The following is a 13,328-nucleotide window of genomic DNA, read 5'->3' on the forward strand; positions in this document are numbered from 1 at the left end:
CTTCTACGTTCAGGTCACTGATTTTTTCAATCTTTATCAATGGTTTCCACTAAACTCAACAATGTATTCAATTTGTTCTGTCTTTGCCTGCGGTAGTTTGCTTCTTACCCCTCCCCTCTAACACTTAGAATTTGGTTTTTGAGTAATTAATTAGACCATTTCTTACCTGTTCCGTTTTGCAATTGATCTGTTGGTGACTCTCGCAATCGGTAGCGCTATTGTACTGTAAACTTATAAAGTACGGCTTCTGATGAGAATGGAAATAGCTATCATTAATAAATCAAAAATAGCGAAACCATTACGGCAACTTTGTTGAAAATAATCACCGTGAACTTAACGGAAATACGCTGCTGACAATAACTAACATAATGAACCCTAAAATGGAAAACACTGATTCATGTCCTACACGAACGTCTCGGCTGCATCATTCTAAGCGTCGACGGAACTGGCGCTGTGCTACAAAATCTGTTATACAGCACTGTAGTGAAGAAACAGTCTTGATTGCAGAGCTGTAATTATTAATAATTTACCAATGACACGTTTCGCCTGGTAAATAAATAATAATTACAGCTCTGCAATCAATTTTAATTCTTTCTTCATCGTATATTACTATCACCAAAATGAGGTGGAAAAATCATCGCAGCGTTCTTTTCGGTTTCGTGTAATCTTGGGTGACGCAAGTTTACTCCATAGTAATCACACTACAATTACCGCTAATGACTGACAGAATCCCCCTGACGTTTTCAATATAATACGTGATTTATTGTTATTAGTAGTTTGTATTTAAAGTTATTACCGCTTGGCGCCCATCCTCCTGGTTATTGTTGGTCTATATGTCATCTTGTAAGATTTCTAAACACGTAGTGAGCCAGACCTCATACCACCGACCTGCTACGAGCGCCATATGACGTGATATACAGAGTATTTCACAATTTGTGTTACACAGATCTAGAGGTTGTAAGACGCGACTTCGTAGATCGGGTTTTACAGAGAAACACATGTCCGGAAACGTCCTCCAGCGACGGTACAGAGAACTTAAAGGCTCCTGCGCCTGTAGAAATATGTATGTACGGGGCGGTTACGTTATGATGTTACAAACTTTCAAGAATGGTGGAGACAGAAAAATATATCAATTTGATGTAAGAGTCCTTGGTTCGGAAATGAATGACTCAAAAGTTACAAACGAAAATCATTCTGATTTCTGATTTACCGGTGCTGTTGTTGCTAAGAATGTAGGGTATGTAGCTTCCAGAGATAGCAGTATGCACCAAGACAAGAAAAAATTAGTGGTAAACATGGGCTCTAAAATGCATATCTGAGGAGCTGTGAGCACTCACTTTCGCTAGTGTGAAACTCATCTGCTCTATTGAACTAAAGCTCATAGCTCTTAAGATACGCATTTTACAGCCCTTGTTCACCAGATTTTTCTCTCTTTCTGGCCCATAGAGCCACCTCTGAAAGTTGTCTACCATACAATCTTACCAACAACAGTACAGGTGCAAGTATTCCACTGTAAGAGGTATCAGAAAAGTTTCCGCTTATAAGTTTCGGTTCGTTCGTTTCCGGTTCATAAACCCTTACCCCAAATTCATACATTTATCCTTCTCCTTCATCCCTGAATGTTAGTAACACGATCACGGAATCATCCCTTATATAACTTATATACATTTACAGGCGACGGCGCCTGTTAGTTTGACGTTTCCGAACATGGGTTCCTGTGTAAAAATCAATTCTACTAAGTTTCAAAAAAATGGTTCAAATGGCTCTGAGCACTATGGGACTTAACATCTGAGGTCATCAGTCCCCTAGAACTTAGAACTAAACCTAACTAACACACATCCATGCCCGATGCAGGATTCGAACCTGCGACCGTAGCAGTCGCGCGGTTCCGGACTGAAGCGCCTAGAACGGCTCGGCCACCGCGGCCGGTTACTAAGTTCCCTCTACCACCTTTAGAAGTGTGTAAAATGACTTGTAAAACGGTAAGTTTTGAGACCATGTCTCTTTGGAGTACAGCGGTTTATTTATTATTTAAAACTGAATATAAACAGCGACAACCGCAATGAACCGTTTTTTACATTTTTGTATAAGGTTGCCGGTTTCTATCTGTTTTAGACCATCTTCAGACCCACACCGTGATGTAGATGGTGGTTGTGAATTGAGGAGGCGCTGCACCTCCACGAACACTCACTGCTGTTTAGCGCCTGCTCAGTTCACAGGTACCATCTGCATCACTGTGTGGGTCTGAAGATGGTCTAAACCAGACCGAAACCTTACATAAAAAATTTAAAAAAGTTTATTGCGGTTGTGACTGTTTACATTCAATTTTACTTGTGAAACACCCTGCACAGGGTGTCACCTAAACTTTTCACACCCAGTATCTTGGGAACCACAATGGAGATTGAAAACCGGCTTTCACGGGTATTGATGTACGGCAGGGGGTTCACAAAAGTAAATACTACGAGACATTCTAAACCATGTGCAAATACTGTTTCCAACAAACTTTTTTTTTTTTAATGGGTATCCCATATTATTGCTTACGCAGTCAGTAACATGAGAAATCACAATAACAATGGCGTTGGTTGCATAGTGACATATCAGTTACATCCAGAGAAACTGGAAAGTGAAGCTGGCGCGTGAAATAAACGAAAGACGCCGCTATTGTACTTCGCGCGATGCATGAGTGACACGCACGTTGATCGTAATTGGGATGTGATTGACGTACGTATTCTTATTTGCACTGTTATCGCGAGGACCGAAAGTAATAACTGGAAGTCATGCCACAAACACTGATATGTAAATAACGGTGTCCCCCATGTATGTTGTATTTATCTACGTACAGACTGCGGAGCAGTTCCGGCCGGTTTACACCGCCCCATCACACCGCCCAAGTCAACCCGTCGCCTCTGTAGTTGTGTGCAGGAACAGCTTACTACGAAGCAGGCTGTTCTTTGTGGAAGCACGTATAGGCACATGGCACTGTTGTAATCGTGATATTAATTTACGTGTCCATCCGTTCAAGGCATTTGACGTGGTATTTACAAATGAGGAAATGGTTGACATGATATTACTGTGCGGAGAATGTCACCAAAATAGCAGCGCAGGTATATGCCCAGCGGTACGCTAATAGACGTCATCCTACCTGTCCTACCTTCATGAATACTGTTAAAAGGCTTCCACGAAAGCGGATCCGAAGCAGAGGCCTAACACGTGAGGCAGCAGAGGTAGCTGTTCTGGCGGCCGCTGCAATAAACCCTCACGCAATTATACGTAAAACAGAGAGAGTGTTGGGAATCCCTCGAAAAGCATGATTCGTATTCTGCACAGGTATTGATACCACCCATATCACGTGGCGCTACATCAAGGCCTCCTTCGCAAAGACGTTCACAATCGACCCCTTCATTTGCGTCAAAATAATGTGGTATTAGCATGATGGATGCATGTGCATAGCGTCATGGTGGCACGACAGGCACCAAATCAACAATTTCCATATCGATGAATTGGACGTGGCTGACCTATTAAGGGATTTCCAACACAGTCGCCGGACCTCACCCCCATGGACTTCTTTCTGTGGGGACATGTGAAAGATGTGATGTCTCATTAGGTCGCAGCAACAACGGTCAATATGAAAGCCCTTATTACCGCTGTATGCACTGCAATAGTACCTCAAACGCTGGCAGCCGTGAGTGGATCCGTGATGGTGTGCCCACAGTTGTGTTGCCTAGCAAATGACAATCTCTTCGAACATACGTTGTAGCGTTTCGGGTGTGAGACATGTGATTGCTCACAGGTGTACATTTTGTGTTTCACGGAGAAAAAAATGGAAATGAGCGCTTGGCGTCGGAGGCCCCTTGCGGAGCAGGTCCGGCCGCCGTGGTGCAGGTCTTATTACATTTGACACCACATATGGCGAGATGCGCGCCGGTTGGCGATGAAAAGATCATGAAGACAGCACAACACCCAGTCCCTGAGCGGAGAAAATCCCCGACCCCCAGCCGGGAATCGAACCCCACTCAGCTATCGGGGCGGACGTTTAACGGAGAAGCAGTAAGTCTGTTTTGTTGGTACTACTGTACGCTTATGCATGCGTTGCACTATCTGCAACAGTCCAATTGTATCGCAATCATTAAAGATGTTCAGTGACATGTCCTGAACGTGGCATGTTCCACTGTGTGATTGATCTACAACTAGGCACAAATAGCATGTATCCCTCTCTGCAACCGTTTGAGAATCATTTTCTTTACTCTGGCCGGTGGTTAGCGGTAATTCGTTGCCATTATATCCATTATAGTACTGTCGAAAAGTTCAATAAAGCAGGCACCAGTGAACTATGTCCTTGTTTCCATTGCGAGTGACGGGACATTGGTATATGTGAGTGCAGGATGTCTCGGCGAATTTCATATATGAAGTCTTCACGGGTTGTCAGCCGAGTAGCGTCGTCATCTCGGAGCAACGTTTCGACGGAATGCGTCTCCATCATCTTCAGGTCTGAAGATGATGGAGACGCATTCCATCGAAACCTTGCTACGAGATGACGACGCTACTCGGCTGACAACCCCTGAAGACTTCATACGTGGACACTGGTATGTTTCACAGGACGCGTACCAACAGTCCATACAGCAATATGGAACTACAATGTTTGTCGCATCGTAGTACGTTAATCACATCTCAATTATGAACTACTTGCGGGTCACTTTTACATCGCGGGAAGTGCAATTCGGCGCGTTTCGTTCATTTCATGCGTCATCCTCGCGTTCCAATTTCCCGGGATGTAATTGACGTATTACGATGCAATCAACGCCATTATCGTTGTGATCTTTCATGGTATTGATTGCGTATGGAGTAATACGGGACATCCATAAAGAAAAACATAAGTTTTTGTTGTAACCAATATTTGCACACGTTTTAGAATGTCTCATAATATTTTCTTTCGACAGCCCCTGCTGCATAGTCATATCCGTGAAAGCCATATATCAATATCTATTGTGGTTCCAGAGATACTAGCGGTGGAAAGGTTAGGTGGGACGCCCTGTGCATGCTTCTCATGCTTTCGCCAGTCGATAAAACTCTAACTCGCTATTACGATCCTGTACTTTTATAAGCAGCTGTGATGTGAAATAACGGTATGGCATTAATGACCGGGAGACGCCGTCTGCAGCTGTTTGGCCGTCTCTTTGACGCCACTTCTGCGACTTGCACGAGAGGAAAGATAAGATGAAATAATTAGAAGAACACAATACCCAGCGAAGGGAATCTCCGACGTGGCCGAGAATCGAACCCGGGAGGCCGCGAACGAGAGGCAGCGATGCTAACCACTAGACCATGAGCTGCGGACGACGGGAAACAGTACCATAACGTAACGTCTTAGTAATAATTAAATAATCTGTTTAAATAAAAACTAAAAGTACCTAATTACGACAAGCTAGTCAGATACCCGCCTTGCTTTGTGTGTCGTGTGTTACCCTGCGTCCAAGTCTGCAGAAATACTTCACATCGTCCACTAACGGTACTGGGTACGAGGTGATACCCAATGCTTCAGAGAATATCCCCGTGATTTCTAGCATCATCTTGGAAGTATTAGGCTGGCGTATAAGTCCGTAGCGTTTTTGTTTTTCATGTTGATGTTCCGGTTGCTATGGGTTTATTTATCGATTGTCATTTGTTCTTTGTATTTCCCTTTGGTATTTGAGATTATGCATTATCAAACTGTCATTTCGAGATTGTTAGTGGAACTGTGGACGCTAGAAAATTGGGTGCCAAGTGGAGAAATCGGAACATTTCCGACATATTCTTGTGTTTGAGTTCGGTAGAGGGATATCAGCAACGGAAAGAGGCAGAAGCAATTGCGCCGTGCATCGGGATAACGCCACTGGACAGAGGACGGCAAGAAAACGGTTTTTCTCATTTTAAGGACGATCGTTTTGACATTAGGAACACTCCACGTCAGTGTACTCGAGAGTTGGCAAATTGATGAACCGTGATCATTCCACCATTGTGCGACATTTGCTTGCAATGGGGAAGATTCAAAAATCGGGTGTATGGCTATCACATGCTCTAAGCCAAAATCACAAAAATCAGCGGGTGGCCATATATGTTTGAGGCGTCATGTCACAGACTGCGCGACTCCTCCCGCCGGAGGTTCGAGTCCTCCCTCGGGCATGGGTGTGTGATTCGTTCTTAGCATATGTTAGTTCAAACAGTGTGTAAGTCTAGGGACCGATGACCTCAGGGATTCACACACATTTGAAATTTGCCATATATGTGTCTTTGCTTGCTCGTCATCAATTGCACAACACCGTCCATTCCTGTCTTGTACCGTTACTGGTGACGAGAAATAGTGGCTTTATGCCAACATAAGGGTGGAAAAAAAGGAATGTGAAATGAAGAATAACCAGGATCAGGGAAATGACATGGAAGGACTTGGCCCCTTTAACTAATATCATTCTTGCTTCCCGCGCCCGGGTTCCCCGGTTCGATTCCCGGCGGGGTCGGGGATTTTCTCTGCCTCGTGATGACTGGGTGTTGTGTGATGTCAAATGGCTCTGAGCACTATGGGACTTAACAGCTATGGTCATCAGTCCCCTAGAACTTAGAACTACTTAAACCTAACTAACCTAATGACATCACACAACACCCAGCCATCACGAGGCAGAGAAAATCCCTGACCCCGCCGGGAATCGAACCCGAGAACCCGGGCGTCGAGAACGCTACCGCACGACCACGAGATGCGGGCTGTGTGATGTCCTTAGGTTAGTTAGGTTTAAGTAGTTCTAAGTTGTAGGGGACTGATGACTATAGATGTTAAGTCCCATAGTGCTCAGAGCCATTTGAACCGTTTTTTAAGTAATATCATTTATTATCCTTGGACAACATTTATTTTGATACATTTCCTTTGGTAACAACAGGTTCCCTTTGAAAAACAGGTAGAAAAATTGAAATTAATTTGCCATTACAGGCGTTCAAAATGGTGAGTGAGACAGCTGGCAAATTATGATAATAATAACCTCAAACAAAATCAATAGTGGCCTTCTTAAAAAAAATTAAATCAATCAATTTTAAATAAACGAGACAATGAAAACAATTAAAACAGTTCTAGATAAATTTCATCAAGCCAATTTAAGTCCAAGACATTAGGCGGACCGCCAAAAGACAAATATTACCAAAGATAACATAGGGAAACCCTAAGGGCTTACACAAAAAATATGTATTGAAAATTAAAGTGAAAATTTCCTGTGCGAAGCCAGTTAATGAAAGGCCTCTTGTTCGACAGCAATATTTCACTTACTGTACAAGTCAGATAATATAAGATACTCAGCTTGAGCACAAACAGCAAGGATGCGCAACTGCAAACAAGTAGCAAGCTGCGCTAGTAAATCAACAGGTTGCACAGCTTGGGTCCATGGCTTTGTAGGGTTCGCGCCAGACTGGGACCGTAACATCAATTCTTACCAACTGAAATCGGGCCTCATCTAACCAAGGCAATGTTTTCCAGTCGTCTGGGGTTCAACCGATATGGTCACGAGCCCAGGAAAGGCGATCCAGGCGATTTCGTACTGTTGACAAAGGCACTCGCGTTGGTCGTCTTCTGCTATATTCATTAATGTCATATTCCGCCGCACTGTCCTAACAGATCCCTTTATCGTACGTCCCACATTGATTTCAGCGATTATTTCACGCAGTGTTGCTTGTCTGTTAACACTGATAACTCTATGCAAACGCCGCTGCTCTCGGTCGTTAAGTGAGGGCCACAGTGTTGTCCGTGGTGGGAGGAAATGCTGAAATGCGCGGCTCGTGTCCGTTCCGTTTATTGGTTGACATCTTGTTTCTGCGGTACTGCAATCCCGTTTCTTATTCGATTTACTGGTGTCACTAAGTTGCTGGCTTGCCTGCCCGTGAGTGGCAACAGCAGCACTTATCGATAAGAGCTCTGTCGTACTATTTTTGGAGCGACGGCTAGTACCTCCGGGTCGTCATGTGTCGGGAGTACAGGCGGGATGGAGCTCCAGTGAGGTCTGCACAGCCAGTACTCGCCCGACCGCTGGGGACACACTCATATACTGTCCGACAGAAGGAGACTTGAGTGGGGTCGACCGTTGGTTGGTCGTTCGGTCGGTCGTCTCATCGGGCGTCGTGTCCCTTCAGTTGATCATCTTGCAGGACCTTGGTCGGTTCCTTCCTTGTGCAGAGATGTTAGGTGGCCAATGGGCTGATGTCCCCTCTGAATGGTTGGGTCCGAGCCAGTATCTCCAGGTCGTCGTGTGTCCGAGTTGCAAGTGGACATCAAGGGAGTCGAGAAGGAGCAGCAGCGGAGTCCGGACAGCCAGGACTGGCCCGATCGTTGCCGACACACATGACTTGAGTGTGAACGACCTTGGTAGGTCTTTCGGTCAGTCGTCTCATCGGACGACGTGTATTTGGTCGCCGACCGCTTCTGGGTTCTCTGTGTGTGTCCACTTGTGATTCGTTCTTGTTGTTCCACAGTAACTGGTTTTAGTACTGTTTGAGTTGTTTGTGGAAGTGTTTTCGTGGAACCGTGTGTGGCTTGTGTGGTTTGACTCAGTAGTTATTTTAATGCTGTCTGCATGCTGGAGTGAGTCGGTTGGGACCGAGCAGCTGAGCGGTCTCAGGCGCTGCAGTCATGGACTCTGCAGCTGGTCCCGGCGGTGGTTCGAGTCCCCCCTCGAGCATGGGTGTGTGTGTTTGTCCTTAGGATGATTTAGGTTATGTAGTGTGTAAGCTTAGGGACTGATGACCTTAGCAGTAATGTCCCATAAGATTTCACACATATTTGAACATTTGGATCGAGCAGCAAGCAAGTCTCCACAGCGCGAGGCCAGGCTGGGTCTGCTGGCAGTGTGCACGAGCTGTCGGATCATGAGGCGCTAGCTGTGAGAGCGTTAAGTTCGTTGCCCACCGAACCTGGACGCTGAAGTTGAGAGATCAGTTAATCTGTTATGAAACCTCAACTATTGTGAAACCTCTTCATTCATTTGCGGGCTGTTGCCACCTTGGGCGTTTGGGCTAGCAGTATTTTATTATGTGTTGGAAATGGCTCTGAGCACTATGCGACTTAACTTCGAGGTCATCAGTCCCCTAGAATCTAAAACTACTTAAACCTGTTTAACCTAAGGACATCACAAACATCCATGCCCGAGGCAGGATTCGAACCTGCGACCGTAGCGGTCGCGCGGTTCAAGACTGTAGGGCCTAGAACCGCTCGGCCACTCCGGCCGGCCTGATGTGTTGGAGTCGGCGAAATCTTGCAGCCGTCTTCCTATGTTATGACTTGTTATTAAATTGACTTTTACTTATCAGTGAAGTGCCCTGTGGCCGTTAACTCCCCAATTACCTACCCTGGTCGTTAGCGTAGTTTGTAGGCAGTGTCCCTTTTCCTCGTCGTGTGGTTGCCGTCCAGCACGGCGTGTAGTTCGACAGCCTTTTAAGTTGTTTGGTTTCTATTTGCTTAGAGTGGTTATTGTTCCCCTGGCTGTTTTTAGGCGCCAATTTCTGGAGGCATAGTGCTGTTCGTATTTTCGTCCTCGACAGATATTCTCCATCGTTGTACCATTGGTCGGACGGAACGAAATTGGTTAAATTTTTGGTCGGTCCCTGGGACGTCCCTAGTTTGGCCTTCAATCGTGCAATAAGTTAATCAGGCTTGCCTAGAAGAAAATTGTTTATTAATGTGCCTTGATTGTAGATGTCCTTCAGACGTGTAGTGTAGGCTCTCAACCGCAAATTTTTTTCATTACATGCTTTTTTTTAAAAAATATTTTTTGCTTTTGATTTCTAAAGGCTCAAATGGCTCTGAGCACTATGGAACTCAACATCTATGGTCATCAGTCCCCTAGAACTTAGAACTACTTAAACCTAACTAATCTAAGGACATCACACAACACCCAGCCATCACGAGGCGGAGAAAATCCCTCACCCCGCCGGGAATCGAACCCGGGAACCCGGACGTGGGAAGCGAGAACGCTACCGCACGACCACGAGATGCGGGCTTTGATTTCTAAGCCAGGCCTTCAGCCGTCCTTGTGTTTCGTGTGGTTTTGGGCCTTCAGCCTAGAAAGCATCTCAAGTTTTCTTTAACTAGGCCTTCAGCCGTATTATTTAGTTGTGATCTTTTCAGCCAATATGTAAATAAGTGGTTCTTAGGAAAATAAAGTTGTGTGTTTGATTGTGCAACTCACAGTAAATGTTTACGGCCCCTCCACATCCTTAACCTTATCCTGTGCGCTCTCTGGTTACCTACCAAGCAGGTTTCAGTATTTTCGCCAAAACCTTGACATTGTGCATCTCGAAATATTGAATTTCCTTACGGTTTCCGAACTGAAACTTCCTGCGCATCTAGTGCCAATCGCTATTCTTTTTTATCTTGTGTACCCGATACTACCGCCATTTCAATACATGCATATCGCTATCCTATGACTTGTCACCTCAATGTAGAACTGAGTGCTGTGATGATAGCTGGCGCAGTCAACTTGGTTACTCCTTTTTAGTATTTCTGCTGTGAAAGTTCCTTTGGACTCGGGTGGGATTTACTAAGACACATATTAAATAGCTTCGCGACTTCTTAAAAAAATACATTACACCCGGCTTTCAATAACTCCGTATAAACAGTTTCAGGTCCCGGTGTTTTGCCATTTTTGAATTGCTTAACACTTCTGCTGTACCTCCTTTACTGCTGCATTAGCTCGATGTTCTGGTTCGCTTAAAAGCATTGGACTTCTTGCGTGTTATGTGCGTTTAACTTGCGTATTGATTCTTAATGTCGAGGCAGAGGCTTTTAATGCTGTGATTTGAGGGGAAATTTTGTATCAGAAGCTTTGAACTGAGCTTTGGGAGGGAAGTACCAGTGAGTCGGGGGGAAAAAACTGAAAATACGCCAGTCGTAGCGTAATTTAATCACCGCGCCCAGCAGGAAGTAGCGCAGAGTGTTTCAACAACCCTTCTGCGTCGGGCGTAGGGACTGCGCCCGCTCCCTCACCCCGAGCGGAGGGGTGCTGGCCTCCCCCGAGCAGCAGATTCCATTCTGCGGAAATTCAATAAACCTGCGAGGTCTTGTAACATGCAAGGAGGACGTTAATTAAGAGGCGCGTGTATATCAGGAGAGGGCAGGGGCAGGAGAGGCCCGATAGCGGCTGTTTTACGATCCACTCGCCGCTGGCCGCCCCACGGCGCACAGGCTGCGGCGACCTCGGGTCCGACTCGACTCGACTCGGAAGATTTCCCTCGCAACGCACGGTGCACCGCGCGCCGTGTCCCGGAGGAAGGTAATTTTTGCACTCGGCCATTGTCACGGGGACCGCACAGGTAGTGAAAAATAACGGTGCGTTAAATTGGACGCGTCCGGCAGGGAGCGCGGCTGCGCGAGCGTCGCGACGGCAGCGCCTCTGCCGGGGATTCCCCTGCCTCTGCGCGCAGGCTGTACTCGCCGCCGGCCTCCGCCGTCTCGACTGGCGCCGGCCGCGCCCCGCTAACGGCCGTGATTTATGGCACACCCGCGCGTCTGCAAATTGATATTAACGAGCCTCTCCCACAGGGGCGCTACTGCGATTCCGAGCACTTGCGACACCCTGTTAACACACTGGTCACTGCTCCCGCGAGATTGCGAATCTCCTTTGCCGCCTTCACTTTCGAGAGGCCACTTGCACGATTTGCCTCATTTCCCATCTTTAATAGTGCCCATTCGTACAAATGACGCGACTAGGCCTTTCGGGTGGAGGCTTACAGATGGCATCTTACCTGCTTGGCTCGCTAGCGATCTGCCCGCGGGGACAGTACGAGATTTTGCCCGCAGAGGTCTGACAGAGCACTGACAGGGCACATTGCAGAATGGAACTCGTTGCGAGTGATTCATCTGCTGTGCTCGACATGTCTTCTTCTTGCTGGCCTTATACCATATCTCCATCGGATCCGCATATTATCTAGGCTTTGGCACTATTAGCGGTAGTGGATGGCCGGATGGACTTTACGAACGTTATCTCCCCCTCCCCCTCCCCGCCCACCATATAGGGTGTTCGGAAATTCCCAATACAAACTTCTAGCACTTCTAGAGCGAATTGAGTATATAATACAATACTGGCCATTAAAATTGCTACATCAAGAAGAAATGCAGATGATAAACGGGAATTCATTGGACAAATATATTATAATAGCACTGACATGCGATTATATTTTCACGCAATTTCGGTGCATAGATCCTGAGAAATCAGTACACAGAACACCCACCTCTGGCCGTAATAACGGCCTTGATACGCCTGGGCATTGAGTCCAACAGAGCTTGGATGGCGTGTACAGGTACAGTTGCCCATGCAGCTTCAGCGCGATACCACAGTTCATCAAGAGTAGTGACTGGCGTATTGTGACCAGACAGTTGCTCGGTCACCATTGAACAGACGTTTTCAATTGGTGAGAGATCTGGAGAATGTGCTGGCCAGGGCAGCAGTCGAACATTTTCTGTATACAGAAAGGCCCGTACAGGACCTGCAACATGAAGACGTGCATTATTCTGCTGAAATGTAGGGTTTCGCAGGGATCGAATGAAGGGTAGAGCCACGTGTCGTAACACATCTGAAATGTAACGTCCACTGTTCAAAGTGCCGTCAATGCGAACAAGAGGTGACCGAAACGTATAACCAATGGCACCCCATACCATCATGTCGGGTGATACGCAAGTATGGCGATGACGAATACACACTTCCAATGTGCGTTCACCGCGATGTCGCCAAACACGGATGCGATCATCATGATGCTGTAAACAGCACCTGGATTCATCCGAAAACTGACGTTTTGTCATTCGTGCCCCCAAGTTCGTCGTTGCGTACACCATTGCAGGCGCCCCTGTCTGTGATGGAGCGTCAAGGGCAACCGCAGCCACGGTCTCCGAGCTGATAGTCCATGCTGCTGCAAACGTCATCGAACTGTTCGTGCAGGTGGTTGTTGTCTTGCAAACGTCCCCATCTGTTGACTCAGGCATCGAGACGTGACTGCACGATCCGTTACAGCCATGCGGATAAGATGCCTGTCATCTCCACTGCTTGTGATACGAGGCCGTTGGGATCCAGCACGGCGTTCCGTATCACCCTCCTGAAACCACGGATTCCATATTCAGCTAACAGTCATTGGATCTCGACCAACGCGAGCAGCAATGTCGCGATACGACAAAGCGCAATCGCGATAGGCTACAATCCGACCTTTATCAAAGTCCTAAACGTGATGGTACGCATTTCTCCTCCTTACACGAGGCATCACAACAACGTTTCACCTGGCAACGCCGGTCAACTGCTGTTTGTGTATGAGAAATCGGTTGGAAACGTTCCTCA

At 46.5% G+C, this 13,328-nt stretch overlaps 1 protein-coding gene across 1 annotated transcript in view; it reads right to left on the minus strand.

The window, feature by feature from the left end:
- Window positions 1–11,337: 11,337 nt before the first annotated feature.
- Window positions 11,338–13,328, minus strand: part of LOC126455417 (uncharacterized) — a 148,310-nt gene continuing 146,319 nt past the window's right edge. Inside the window, exon 3 of the mRNA XM_050091172.1 lies at window positions 11,338–11,479. Coding sequence (XP_049947129.1) covers window positions 11,338–11,479 — 142 coding nt within the window. The remainder of the gene's footprint in view (window positions 11,480–13,328) is intronic.

The sequence above is a fragment of the Schistocerca serialis genome, chromosome 1, assembly GCF_023864345.2.
Source record: "Schistocerca serialis cubense isolate TAMUIC-IGC-003099 chromosome 1, iqSchSeri2.2, whole genome shotgun sequence".
NCBI classification, from domain to species: Eukaryota; Metazoa; Arthropoda; class Insecta; order Orthoptera; family Acrididae; genus Schistocerca; species Schistocerca serialis.